The sequence below is a fragment of the Podarcis raffonei genome, chromosome 12, assembly GCF_027172205.1.
Source record: "Podarcis raffonei isolate rPodRaf1 chromosome 12, rPodRaf1.pri, whole genome shotgun sequence".
Classification (NCBI taxonomy): Eukaryota; Metazoa; Chordata; class Lepidosauria; order Squamata; family Lacertidae; genus Podarcis; species Podarcis raffonei.
The window spans coordinates 11,151,225-11,166,677 of NC_070613.1; the positions used below are offsets into that span (position 1 = coordinate 11,151,225).

General features: G+C 37.5%; 1 protein-coding gene across 9 annotated transcripts in view; it reads right to left on the bottom strand.

Annotated features, from left to right (window-relative positions):
• Positions 1 to 15,453, bottom strand: part of KMT2C (lysine methyltransferase 2C) — a 144,541-nt gene that overhangs the window by 101,546 nt on the left and 27,542 nt on the right. For all 9 annotated transcript variants that reach the window (XM_053410551.1, XM_053410550.1, XM_053410544.1 and 6 more), the window contains exons 2-4: positions 5,729 to 5,817; positions 1,936 to 2,074; positions 651 to 860 (exon numbers count right to left, since the gene is read on the bottom strand). In XM_053410551.1, coding sequence (XP_053266526.1) covers positions 651 to 860; positions 1,936 to 2,074; positions 5,729 to 5,817 — 438 coding nt within the window. The remainder of the gene's footprint in view (positions 1 to 650; positions 861 to 1,935; positions 2,075 to 5,728; positions 5,818 to 15,453) is intronic.

Sequence of the window (15,453 nt, forward strand, 5' to 3'; positions counted from 1 at the left end):
ATTTTAATTATGATTGTAATGTGATTGTACTTTTTGAAACCCTGTTAGCTGCCCTGTGCATCCTCGGGAGGAGGGGCAGGACAGAAATTTAATACCTGACCAAAGAACTGAACCTGGATTCCTTCATCAAAATCTAACACCATAGGCCAGGGTTGGCTAATCTGTGGACCCCATCATCCCTGACCGTTATCCATGCTGGCTGGAGCCAATGGGAGTTAGAGTATAGTAACATATGGAGTTACATGGTAGCCTGCCCTGGGTTAGCCACTGTTTCATACTGGCTTTTGTCACCTTAGTATCTAACTGACCTTGTTTAAATAGAATTATCAATGTATTTTGCTGCTACTGCTTCCTGAAACACTTTCTATTGACAAAGACCCCTTATATTTTATGTCATAAATATGTTTTTTTTTTCATTTTCAGCACCTACTTAGGCTAGGGTTGCCAGGACACCCCAAAAGTTGTTGGGTTTTTTTAATAGAAATATCGCAAAGTTGTTGAGCAGCCCTAACTTTAGGCAAAGTACAAAAAAATTATGGACGTATGGCAACCCTAACTGCATGCTGTCTTACTGCACATTTACTTACAAGTCAGATGACTAGAACATGAACTGAAATAGTATATATTTTGGTAAGCATAAAAAAACTTACTTCTTTTGTCCTCTTGATTTGCGTAGGACTGAATTCTGCCTTGGAGTACTCTCATAAATGCCGTCATTGCTGTCACCAGTTTCACTCTTATTTAAAGACTGGTTGCTCCATGGAGCAATAAACCCTGGTGTTGGACTAAACTGCTTAAGTTCTCCTTGTCCCAATGAGCTTCGTTCCCCACAATAACAAAAGGCGCAGAGCTGTTCACTGCTAGAGAGTCAGAAAGCAAAAACAGAGATGTCAAAAGCTGTTTTGAAATTAAGGACAAAAAGTCCTGGTAAACTGGAAAGCTTTTACCTGGCACCTAAAAATAGATAAGGATGGTGCCAGGCTAGTCTCCCTCAGTAAAGCATTTCACAAGTGGGGAGTCACCACTGAAAAGTCCCATTCTCATGTTGCTACTCTTACTGATTTCAATAAAACTTATTCCCTAGCAATTTTGTAAAAGAACATAGCCTTAGCCTTTAAGTACCATAAACAACTTAAGAATGTCTTCCAGTCTAGTGTGAACAGGCAAAGGAAGAATTTAATTGATTGATGTATTTAATAAGTTCTTCCATATCCCAGTTTTCACCTTAAGAAGTTATGCAATCCTTAGGCTTTCAGAACAGAGTAATATTTTATAAAGTGCCATTGAGCAATAGTTAACATGTCATCTGTTCATCATTTTGCATTTTACTGAAATAAGAATGATGGGGCTATTATTACTACATTTTAGTAATCTTTAAAGCTTTAGACAGTGATAAATAGATATTAAAAATTAAATTCTACCTTAACTGAAAGTAATAACTCCAGTGAATGCACTACTGCTGGATAAACTTCGGTAATTTGTGAAACAAACTTTGGCAGTCTATTATTCTGATTGTCCTATATAGCTCCTTTAATGTGCATTTTATATACAGTACAGTCGTACCTTGGTTCTCAAACGTAATCTGTTCCTGAAGTCCATTTGACTTTTGAAATCCAAGACATGGCTTTCAATTGGCTGCAGGAGCTTCCTGCATTCAGTTGGAAGCCACAGAAAGTCAGCTTCCAAAAAACATTTGCAAACTGGAACACCTACTTCCGGGTTTGCGGTGTTTGGGAGCCAAAATGTAAAAGTACCAAGGCGTACAAGTACCAAGGTATGACTGTATTCAAATAAGAATATGTGTTCATGGAAGACAATCTTACTTGGCTATGCGTGATTGCCAAAGAATAAATCCCAGCATTTTCTGTGTTGTTTGTTCAGATCCCAGCCCTTCCCCCACCACTGACTCAGCATCTGCCTGTTTCTCTTTCTAACCTGGTTTTTGCTTCAACACCAACAGAGGCAATGGAGCTTGCAGATTCCACAGACACTGAGCGCTGAAGAACTGGCGTTAGCTTCTTGTCACCATGCACTTCAGTTTGGGCATCCTCCTCTGCAGATTGTTCCTTGATTTCTGATGGACAAAAGAGAGTAAGTTGATTAAAGATCATACTTTTAAGTGTTAGGAGAATCTGGCACAGCATTGTCCTATGCACATAATCTGTTTTTCTATTTGTATTCAAAAACATTGCAGTTGCAACATCCAGATGGAAACATATGCTACCCTCCGTATTTATTGATACAGTCATACCTTGAGTTACGTTTGCTTCATGTTGCGGCTTTTCAGGTTACGAACACGGCAAACCCGGAAGTAAACACTTTCGGGTTCACTGCATGCGCATGTGCAGAAGCAATCTGCGTGCTTCGCGCACGTGCAGAAGCGGCACTCTACTTCTTTTCGGGGTGCAAATGGCACCCTGAAACTGATCACATTCGTAAGTAGAGGTACCACTGTACTTTAATTCTGACTATGCCTATAACAATATGTTTTATCTTTTAAATCATTTATAATGACAGTTTTAAAAACAGAAATGTCACCATTTAGTTATGACTAAAACTGACAAGGGCCACAAAATTAATAAACTAGACACATAGATACTGTTTCAAAAGCATAAAAAACTACTTCAAAATAATTTTGCCTGCGACTTTAATTTAAATGTTACAAAAGAAAGCTACGTTCAGATTTAACATTTCTATGTCCACAAGTTCTTCTAAAGTTAGTTTTGGTACTGAAATACAAATAGTGATAAAGCACCTTTTAGTTTATTTATCCTTATTTCATCAATATCCCAAATTTGCTGCTGAACTTTTACAGGTTGAAGGGCTTCATGTTAAAGTTTCACACCACAATTTGTGTGATGTTTCAAATTTTACATATCAAATTATTTGAATTGTAGTGATAAGTGCATAGGGACTATTATAGTTCCATCTTTCATTAAATCACCTTTTTTCTGCTATTGGGCATATGCAAATGAAGTGAGGAAATAATTAACAGACTGAATAACATGAAATAGACCACAGCATTCAGGTCTTTTCCTCCATAGGATTTCTGCTGTCTGCAACAACAGCAAGCCTAGGCACACTGCAGGACCAAGTCTAATTAGTGAAAAGCAAAATCAAACTGGAATACAGTACACAGATAAACTACAGATTGCTATAAAGTACTGCAGCTAATAACATGGTATAATTTAAAATTCAACATACACATGTTATAAAGCATAGGATATAATATGACATTTCAGAGGAGGGGGAAGGAAACCAACTGCCATATTACTGATAACAACTGCATTAAAGCATAGAGGAAAACGGTTAGTTTAAACTGATCCAAAAACATGTTTCAAACTGTTGAAAGGCATAATATTACTAGGTATATGCAACCTTTGGTGTTAAACCATTTATTTGATGGCAGTTAATTAAAATAAATTTATGTCCTGTGTGACTGCAATAGCACCTTTCCAGAAAAGGTTTCAGATTAGGTCTTCCGCAACCAAATAAATAAACCAGAGGAGCACGTTAACAAAAATAAAGTGTAATATATTTACTAGTCCTCAAGTAAGCAAAGGAAATATGCAAATCCTATAGTAAGAAAACATCTTCCTATGATGCGATCTAAATAATTCTGGTCCAGTGGCAAGGCTTTGTGGATTGACCTGAATGTTATGTGTCTTAGGAGGATGAAAGCAGTCTGAGACTCATGAGCAATCAATTCAAAGTCATCCCAGAAATGAGGCTGAAGAGCTCCACTTAAGACATAAATACAATACTAGAAACTAGTCAGGCAGCATACAATGTGGTTGAAGTACAACTACAGGAAACTCAATGAAATTTCATTGAGATATTCCATGAAAAAAATTGACAACCCCTTGAATAGCTCAATGATCACACAAGATGTCCATCTGTTACAGTGACTGACTTGAAGTTCAAGTCTTTAGTTTTTAAAAGATTTATTTTTTATCAGATCAGCATGAAGGCTACAATATACAAAGCAATGGAAGTTAGCCAATGGCGCATGACAGCTGATGGAAGGCAAATCATCACCATTCTGAAGATTTCACTATAGTTGTATTGAACACATCCAGTCAACAATATTTCCTACCTCATAAACATGTTGAGAGGAAGCAAATTTTTGCTCTCTTTTTCTCCACTCTGCATCTACCTAAACCCTAACTTTCTGCAACCAGCTAAAACTGCTCCACAGGACCTACCCTCCTCAAGTGGTTAAGACAATACTGAATTGGCCATTGTCATATACTTATCAGATATATGGTTTTACCTCTTTCAACTAATTTTATATCATCTGTATTCAGACACTGAAACTGGGTATTTATATGCTGTGGGGGGGTGATTAAATGATTTTGGTTGGCAAAATAGACCATTCATTGTAGTGAAGAATACAGATGGAGGCTGTAAATGGAATTACTTTAATCTTGATGGATTTATCATAAGGTGCTTTCCTATAACATTCAAAGGCAACGCTAATCTGATGCATAAGATGTTCTCAGTTTACAGATCTTGTTAGTTATAACAGAGTCTCAAAAAGTATAGAGGAGACCAACAGGAAGGATTAATGACCATAAAGAAGAGTTAAGTGGTTTATGAGGATTTGAAGAGAAAGGCAAGGATTAAAGGATTAAATTATAAAATTCAATTTCTATTGAATTTGCAACAGCCAATTCTTCAAACAGAATTTTGTTGAAAATATCCACAGATAAACTTTAAAAGTAAAAACTACTTTACTTTTTCTTGCCTCTGTTTTTTAAACTGCTTCAAATAGCTAGCACAAGCATTTTAATGTAGTCTCAAGAGAACCAAACCTTTAAATAACTTCAAAAGCTTTTAATTGGAAGGATCTTTATGAGCAATCAGTTTTAACTACTGTGTTACACCAGACTGATATTTCCTAGGGGGGGGGGGAAATCTAACTTTATTTTGAAAAGTTTCAGCCTACTTCTGAAGATTGTTACTGAGCTACTCTTATACATGCTGCCTGATGAGGAACAGGATCTTTCTGCAGCAGTGCCTGGAATTGGAAGTCATTGCCTTGCGAGGTTCCACAAGCCTCCTCACTTAGAAAAACAAGTCAATCACACATCTATAAAGAAACATGGAAGCAACATTCTAAGACTTATTAGGCAGACATGGAGGAGCTGCTGTTGCTAAGGTCATCATCATTTAGAAGCAAAGAGGCAGTGGCCTTGGCTTTTGCCTATATTGAAGTATCTTCCTATATTCTGTTCTGCACAAGCACACTGTCCAATGTAGGATTGCACTGAAGGACCATTTTGTGTGTGTTTTTTTTAAATCAGTACCCAGGAAGCTGGAGGTGGAGGAGACTGAAAATTGATTTACATCTGTAGTCAGGTACAAATGTAGTCTTAATAACCTGTCCTTTCTTTGATTTTCTAATTTTCCACTTTGGTTTTAAGCCATTTAAAAATATTCCATGTCTGTTTTCTTTAACCTTTTGTGCTCTTTTTCCATAGAGATAAGTGTATTGAATATGCTTTTACTATTACTTTCAACAACTGCTAGCCCACTGAATTTAACCCTTCAATAAATTCATGCTTCTCAAACTACACTTTTCTTTAAAAAACCTTTTTTTTAAAAAAAAGATACATTTTCTAATTGCATTTTCTATGTCTGTTTTTCCTTGCATATGGATATATGCTAGGAAAACAGCCCATATTCCCAAAATTTATGAAAGCATTGCTACTACTTGTGCCTTTACCAGTTTCCACAGTGTTTTCTGTTTCTGCTGCCTCCAAACCATCCATGCTGTCTTCATCCTCCACTGCAGGTTTTCCTCTACTTCGAGGCCTATGAAATATAAGCGATTGTTTATAATATAGAATAAAAAATAATACAAAACTACAAAGAAAATCACCTGAATGGTTAAATATTAAATTAGCAGATATTTATAAAGTTAAAAGCCAAATATCTATTTTTAATAGTACCGATAGATAGAATATGCTACTAGGAGAAAGGCTGTACCACTCAGTCCATCTGCTCATACCTGGTCATTGCATTTTCTATTACAATTGAAAGTTTCAGATCAAAAATACATAGGCTGGGTCCAAAGAGCTACTTTAGGAATGCTGAAAGTGTTTGGTTCATTGAGTCAATATCCTTTCTCTCTCTCTTTGTTTAAACTGTAGTCACATCCCTTTTATCAAAGACTGTTTTTGAAAGTCTCCTTTGTTTCAAAAGTAGTTTGCCATCTGAGAGAGAAGGAAGCAGTTGCTCATGAAACATTACATCCAAAGCACACTTGCAAGCAACTAACTAGCAGTGCAGTTCTTCAGATAATATTATTTGGAAGATTACAAGAGAACTGCAAAATTTAAATCAATAAATAGATTACACAACTTTTGAATTGACTAAAAATGTGCTGAGATTAGTTGAGCAGCAGTTTTTTGAAAAATATTTTAAATACAATTAATAATATAGTATCATTTAAAAAAATGATTCCATCCCCCCTTCTCTCTCATATACAGGAGGATTGCCTGATGCAAAATTATGCCTGTTATAATACAACATACATATCAGATCACCTTTCCTCAGGCATATTAAAACTCAAAATTTATAGTCAATAAAAAAACTACTCAGCAAGTGGGCAGAGGTTATAGTAATCTTAAAAGAACTCCTACCCAACTAACTGGCCACAAAAGAATATTTCAGTGTAACATTCAATAATCCTATTTCTTCATAAAACAATACCACACTCTTAAATATATATATATATTTGGAAATAATTTTACTCAAACACCACACCACAAATAATGGGTTCTGATGAAGCATGCCATCATCTTTGAAAATGTAACCCAATATATCATCACAACAGAAGAATCTGATGAGATACTGGTTTTGCAGCACACAATAGGAAATTGGATCAACATTACATGAGAAGTTAAAAACTGTGCATCTAAATCTCCACACAAATTACCCAGATTTTTCAGATATAATCTAGGATGACAGAATTTCCAAAATTATTATAATCTGGCTGTCAAAAGAATCACACTAAACAGAAAACAGCAGAAGAGTGGTGCTAGCCACAGTGAAAAAGAAGTTTTAAAAGGAGTAGTAAAGTAGCCATCGGAATTAAGAAAGGAGGGTGATGGGAGAGACAAGAAAAGGAGTTGGAAACATGTCAGTTTTATTTTATTGGGTCATATACTAACAGGAGCTGAAGTTTAAAATGCTGCCAGGTCAGGTTCACAACTTTTCAGATTTACAACACACTACACAGCTATGTAAAAGTAATAAAAAGAATATAACTGAACTCAATGAAATTTTTGTGATTGCCATAATTATGCTCAAGAGAATGTACACAATCAACCCATGGAAGTAGCACACTTGAGAAATTGAATCTAATTATACCATATTAGATATACACTGCGAGTTTCTTTTCTTTGCACATGTAAGCTTCTGTCCCCGCATTTGCATACATGATTGCTTTCTCTTCTTTTAGTATCAATATTATATTGTGTTTCTACTCAAATAAACTTTTGGGTTATATTTTATTTCTGAGGGTATAATTCTACATGGACAAAGACAAAAGAAAATTAATGTAAGCAGGTGAAAAATTATTTCATGCTCATCCCACTTGAACAAGGAGTACACCCTAGAAATAGCAACATTTATGAAAGCCTGTTTTGCTCTTATTGTATGGGAAGGGTAGTCAAGTGTGGTCTAATAGCTAAAATCTTCAAAAGGTAATGTAGAGGAGAGGTTACATATTGCTTCTAATCACAGCATCTGCATCTATGCATACTGGTTTTACTAGAGTATGGAGGCATAAAAATTAAAATGGTACTTTTAAAGCACATCTAATACCAAATTACTTCAAAATTTTCACCTCCTATAGAAAACCTTTAGGCAATTAGATTAAAATATTTTCCTTCTGTTTATTTCACAGGTTATGTAAACTTTTGTATTTACATCCTACAGTGCATATATTAGTATGCAAAGAACGGCACACACACACATATACACACACGCAGACCTTTTAAATGTGCCACACTGATGATTTCTCAACTGTGTCCCCCTCCCCCAAACACATTTCAAGCAATGCATTTAACATTAGCAAAATCACAGGTTTGAACTAATTGAATATAATTACTTCTTTTCAATAGAGAACATACCCACATCTGGTGTTTTCATGCAATTTTCTTCTTTTGCATTTACTGTACTACAAAAGACCTTCCAACTACTGCACAGGTTTAAAATAGCTCCATTGGGGGGAAATTACAAAATAGAAGTTGGAAGAATATATTTATACTTTAATTTAATTGGGTTTTAGTACAAAAAGCAATCTGAATAAATAGTATACGGTTCTACAATATAAAGCAATACAGAGGCGGTTTTTTTGGTTTTTTTAGAAAAGGGGAGGCATTAAAAAGTTGCTCTGAAAGCTGGAACCAGAATTATGTTCAACATGTAGAAATATTGTTTATTTATTATAAGAGCACTTTGGCTGTTCTTCTGCTGTGCTCTCAGAGAAGTTTATAAATAAAAGCATAAAATATACCAAAATCAGGAAAACAAATAACGGGAGGCAGTTAAGACTAGTATAAAAAGGAGATGCTTAAGATTTCATGCTAAAAATCCGAATCTCTTAAGCTTTGACGGCCTGAGAGATAGGCTACTGTCAGGAAAGCCTCTCTGGACAGTTCTTAAGATGCTGCTACTACACACAGTTCACCCTGTTTGTTTCTTGCTGAAGCAACATCAGAGCTCTACCTTCTTATAGCCCTATTACCAGTCTAAGCCCTGCCCTATCTCACCCCAGGACAGACACAGAAGCCTGGAGGGCTGGCATTTGGCCTCCATGAATGAAGTTCCTCACTCTTCAAATTAGGCCAAGGATATGCTGGTGCAAATTGCTGTCATTTGTCATGTCGGCCATAAAATCCTCACAAAGCAGCCTTGGCAACATCCTGGGGGTCCTCAACACTAGCCCAGAGATAACCTCTGTCAGCTCCAGGCAGGAAGACTGCTGAAGAGTGTGGTGAGTGGTAAATCAACAAGAGTCCCTAATCTGTCTTACTGTCCAACACCAAGTAGAAACATTCAAAATTGGCTCCCAGGCAGGAAGTCTGGAAAGGAGACTTTAGATTATTGCACTGTTGTGCTGCATTAAGAATTCAGGCAGATGCAACCAAGGCAAATAGACACCTTCCAGCCATCCACCCAACTTTCAGCAATTCAGGCCAGGCGGCTCCTTCTGATTTGTGTAATATTATGAACCAACCTTTCATTCAGCAACAGTACCACATGGGCTGATGGCTTGTTAACATGGCAACTATGGTCACAAAGGATAGGGGAGAAACCAGAAAGAGGAACAACCACTAAATTTTTGACCAACACTCATTTAAATGACACATCCATACCCACCACCATATCTTCCCCAGCCTATAATGACCTCAATAGGGGCTATATAAAAAGCGAGCACCTTACAGGATTGTTCATTACAATGTTAAGGAACATACCACAAAAATCTTGTAGTTAAACTGGGCTTATAATATCGCTATTTATCAAATATAAACAATAGGCCAAATTCATCAAGAAAACTGAATTTAACAACTTGCATACTTATTAGAAACTAAGCACATGCTGCAATTCATTCTGTTCCTGCTAATCATGGAAATAGGCAAGGAGTTGTGTCTTATCCCCAGCCGTAGATAGCCTACACAAACCCTTCTCCGTCATCTGTTATTTCACTAGGCATTGCACATGGTTTTAAGCTTACTGCCATTGCCATAAGGCATTCAGACTCAGAATGCTGAATTCGGCACCTAACACCAACATCTGAGTTTGTGCTCCACCTAAACTCCAAATATTATGGGGAGGGGGATTGCTAATATGAATAAATTTACCTTTTGAATATACTTAACGTTTTATGTTGCTCAGAGAATTAATGCCAACTCTTGTATTGCTATACATTTATCTGTGACCATGACCAATTTAAGGTTGGCATATGTTGACATCTAAAGCCCTATATGACTTGGGGCCTAGGTACCTGAGAAGACACCTCTGCTGATACCAACCTACTTGGACCTTGAGATTGTTGGATGAAGTAAAGATACACTGATCCAAGGCTGATCAAGTTACCTCAGCACCTGAGGCACACACACAAATACTACAAGTACCTCCACCCCTCCCTGACAGCTTAAAATTACATTACATATCTGTCAATATGCTACCCTTTCATAAATTCCAAAATCAGCTGCCTGAGGCATCTACTTCACACTGTCTAATGACAGGACTATCCCTGCTACTAAAATAACTAGAGTGCACCTGAAAGAAAGAAAACACACAGAACATTAGGTCATTTGAAAATGCAAACATAGTTCAGCAGATGTTAGGTCAACAATGTTTAGCCAAGCCATACATCCCACCAGGAGGTGATATACAAAATCCCGAAATACATTCCCAAGGGGGCCAGGGCACTGTCATAGGAAAAAAGAAAAGGGAGAAACAGGTTCTTTTAAAAAAAAAAAAAAAAAGCTAACCGGTCTCAAGCGAAAATTGGCACTTTTTAGAACTTATTTCTCCCTTCTATGTATGAGCTTCCAGAATCCATCAGCTCATATTCCATCTGAAAACTATGTAGCAATGCATATAGCAAATTTATCTGTAGCTATATAAAAATGTTGCCTCCTCTGGCGTGTTGTTTTTACATGCATTTTTTAAACCTGTGACTTGTGGGGCATTTGATTATAATGTTGCATACTTAGTAGGGGGTAGAGGATTAAAGGGTAAGAACTACTTCTCTAGTTACATGAATATGCCTGCTTAATATAATAGTTATCAGCTTAAATTATTGTCCGGAAAGTCTATGGTTCAAGGCAACCCTTTCATAGTAACCACACAAGGAGGCCAGAACTAGGCAGTCTTACAGGATCACTGCAAGGATTACAAAGATTGTCTATTATTGACCATGAGGAAAAAATGGAATAAAAATAAAAAGCTTACACAGAGTAGTGCACTTGGTAAGAGTGATGGACTGGAGAGACTGAGGTTCAGATCTCCCCACTCAGCCATAAAACCTGTTGGATGGCCCTGGGCATGTCAGCTTAATCTGTCCCTCAGGGCTGTTGGGATGACTCGATAACAAACTCCTGAACCCAACACTGAGCTCTTTAGAACTGGATTTTAAAAGCGGTAAATAAATTTGAGTTTCGTCTTGAATGAAGGGAAAAGGCAATTAATATGACACCATTTGTATTCTCTTGCTAAGCTTCCTCTATCAGGGATAGAATGAGTTAAAGGTATGTCTACTGGGCTTGCTCCTAAAGCACATGACAAATAAGACAATCTTCATTAATTTCCTTAAACTGCCTCTGAACTATTATATTTATTAAACCACACAGAAGCTGCTTGTAGCTCATAACATTAAATTATAGTCTCTTGAAGCTTCCTTCTAAGACCAATAGCTCTTTGGAGTTTTCAAGCTTGCATTATTTTCTTTCATTAACAAATTTGGCATAGCAAGAAAAAAAATTAGCTTGGTAAATGGTCCTGCTAAAATTGTAAAGTAAGGCGGCCCTTTCCATTGAAGTACATAAGCAACTCCTTGTGGGCAAAGGAGTTTGGTGCTTTTGAGATCCTGTGGCACTCAACCACAGTATATGTCTACAAATTTGCTATGAACAATATTGTTATGAGATTGGAAGGGAGGATAGGCTGCATGTCTGAGCCCCCTTCTAATTCCTGGATCCAGCATGGATTCAATTCCTGGAATTGCCAGGCTGGCTTCCTGATGAGCTAATGACCCTCTAAGTATACAGTGGTACCTCGGGTTAAGTACTTAATTCGTTCTAGAGGTCTGTTCTTAACCTGAAGCACCACTTTAGCTAATGGGGCCTCCTGTTGCTGCACGATTTCTGTTCTCATCCTGAAGCAAAGTTCTTAACCCGAGGTAATATTTCTGGGTTAGCGGAGTCTGTAACCTGAAGCGTATGTAACCCGAGGTACCACTGTACTTTGTCTTTCTAAGCAGTTAGAAAAACAAAGGTGACAAGGAAAGTGGCTCTGTGCCAGATACAAGGTGCAGGCTAAAGCCTGCAAGACAAAACCATGCCTGATCTCTGCTTCAGTTCAAGGCTGTTGCTATGGGAGAAGGAAGGCCCTCTTGGGGTGGTTAATGCTGGGAACCCCTAAATTGTAGGCTCAGACTGTATGTGTGTGTAAATAAAGAATACTGTATAACATAAAGACACCACAGCCTCCACTGTCCTTCATGCCGAAGGGAACACAAACCCTGGGTTTATTCCTTAGCCATTTCTTTTCCTGAACATACCCCACAAGGCTGCAGAGGTTTAGATCAGAGTTTTCCTTCTCCTAGATGGGCTGTCTTCCCAGGTTGACAAGCCTCATCTGCCCCTCATTTCCCACAATAGCTTCTGGATCGTTGGACTCGCTATTGGTCTTGTTTGCTCAGTCCCCCAGAGCCTGTCTTTACATGCAGGGGAGAGACAAGTCCCTAACTCACCTGACTCACTGAGGGTTTGAGACCCATTGGCTACCCTCAATTGGTTTAGCCAGCCCACCAACCCGGTTTCCCAGAGTGTAGCTGCTGTCAGCTTCTAGGGGCCACATGTTAGAGGTGAGAGCAAGGTAGGGACTAAAGGCAGACAAACTACTCTAGAAGGAGCCCAATATGTCCCCCACCAGAGACACTGCCCCTCCCCTAATGCCCCATACACTCACAATGCAGGACTGGTCAGCAGACACAGATGCAAAACATGCAAGTTCTTCGAGTTTTAACACTTGCCCAGAGCTTGGGAAACAATCCATAAATTTAAACCATCCACATATCACACTGCTCCAAAAATGACTTCAGAACCAAATGAAATCCTATTCCATTTATTAAAGCAAAGGTTGTCTGCTCCAGACCGTCATCAGCTTTAGTACAGCCAGCTGCTCAAAAAGTGTTCCCTAGCATATGAGATACAGTATATGAATTTTCTTCAGTAATAACTGGGGAAAAGAAAAGGGGAAAAAAATCTGTAGTGCCTGCAGGCATCTCTATCTACTATTCTTTGTATGTAGAAGACAAAATTATTACAACAGTGCAATTATCTAGGAAACTAAAACTTTTTAATTCTCTGAAAGGTATTGAGGAAAATCTTGAGACAGTGTTTAAGAGGTTGTTGTATTGTCCCTCATTTGCAACAGTAGAAAGCAGGTGCAAATGTTTAGCTCAGCTATGGTACTCTATGGAGCTAACACAAAACACCCTTCCTTGGGCAATGGTAGAATCATACAGCTGGAAGGGGCTGAGGATCATCTAGTCCAACCCCCTGCAATGAAGGAATATGTAGCTGTCCCATAAGGAGATCAAACCTGCAACCTTGGCATTATCAGAACCACTATCTAACCAACTGAGCTATCCAGTTTATGTGGTTTTCATGCACACCATATCATCACTGCCTGAAGTACACTATTAGTACTAGCAATTAAAAGAATTACCAGTTTTATTATACACATTCACAGATCTAAGCAATTCAGAGGCTGGTCATATGGCAGGTGCAGAAAAGGTGGTAGCAGTTACAACTTTAAAGCAAGGATTTTCAAACTTGCCAGAAGTTATTTGCCTGAATGACTGAATGACTTAAAACTAAATGTAACTAAGGCAACAGCCAGAACAGTTCATTTAGTAGCACTGTACTCCAAACCTAGACCCAGACAGCTTACATGAAACAGTCTATTTTCAACATTCTTTTCTGAAATAATCTCTGGTTCTGAATATAAGCCTTCATTTTTATCTTCAAGGAATTATTCACTACTGTAGATTGTATTTCATAAAAATATTCACACTAGACATTCCAAGAGAGAATATTTCATAGTTCCCCAGCCCCAAATTCCTCCAAGTTTCCAAATCTTCCATTTAAAAGAACTAGGGGAAAGTCTAGGAGGGAGAGAGGGTCCACACCCCCCCCCCCGGGCTTTTACACCTCTAGGACAGAAGAAGGTTGTGTGGCTTTATGTCTTTGAAACACTTTTACAATGTAATCTAATACCTGTTTACTTAGAAGCTGCACCATCTTCAATTAGGCTTACTCCAAGGAAAGCATGCATAGCACGGCAACTTTAATATGCAACGTGCTTTGTAATCCTTCATGCATTCAGTCTCACACCAAATGAAACATAACAATGTTATCTCCTTTAGTAATAATAATAATAATAATAATAATAATAATAATAATGGTAATAATAATAGAAACCAACTGAGAGGTAGAGGCTTGGTCAAGGTGAAATGGTACCGTAATTGAATAGTTGACCAGGAGCATAAAGTTTAGTTTGCCAAGCTCTAGTATGCTTATGATTTCAGCAAATGTACTTTGTTACTAGCAACAACCAATAAACTGGGTTATTTTACACTTAGTTAACCCTAATTCACAGCCATATGAAAAGAAAAAAGGAGAAGAAAGTATACTGTTGGTGTGCACCCAAACAAAAGTGTGGGGCACTTCTGTAGGCTTTAAATTAGGTTTTGGACTTCAAAGATTACAAATAAAGGCATATAACTGAAAAAAAAATCTGTCAAAATTATGAAGGCTACATGGGTATCGTTTTTTGCAACTTTTTTACACCAAATTTTACTCCAAGGCTGTAATTGGCAGGGACAAAATTATATAGCAATTAGGGCATGACAGCAAAAGCAAACAAGTACTGAAAATGGGCTCGACACTTCTAGTAACAAGCAGGTAATTATCACAGCAGCTTGAAAGGGGCATAATCAACCAAACTGACATCATCCCACCCACATAATAAACGTGAAATCCCTTTATGTCCAAAGTAGCTTTTACACACAGCTGGCAAATGTGGCTAGTCAATGTCTGACTCCTTTGTAGCTGACATTTCTTTTAGGCCAGTTCAGCGAACTACTTTTTTGAAGTGGAGATTTCACCTAATGTTAAATAACTTTCCACAGAAGCATACATTGCCACTGTACTTTCATTTTAAAATTCAATAAATTTGATTAAATAATTTGTACCTCTTTTAATGCTGATACAGTTTCACATTTTAAGATTTCTGATGGCATTTTAATGAATGTTCAATTGATTTAAAAGTTCTGTTTACATAGATACAACATGGACACACAATTTACTTCTCTTTTCACACTCTTGTAATATGCAATAGTAGATCTACATATATTAAAGACTGGGTTTTTAATTTATGCATTTTAATAAATAAGTCTAAAAAATTCCCTGCAAGATTTTCAAAAACGTGTTAACGTTTGAAGCTGTTTTATAACCACTGAAAAATGTTCAAAACTCCAGTGAAATACAGTTTCATATTATTGCCTTTTACACCTTTTTTTTAAAGCCATCAAAAGAATCATTCACTAAGTTCATTTTACTATTTCCCTATGTAACTCTAAGGGGAAATCATTCCAGAGTCAGGCACCCATCAAAGCGAAGGCCCTTCTACATTTCCCCTCACCCT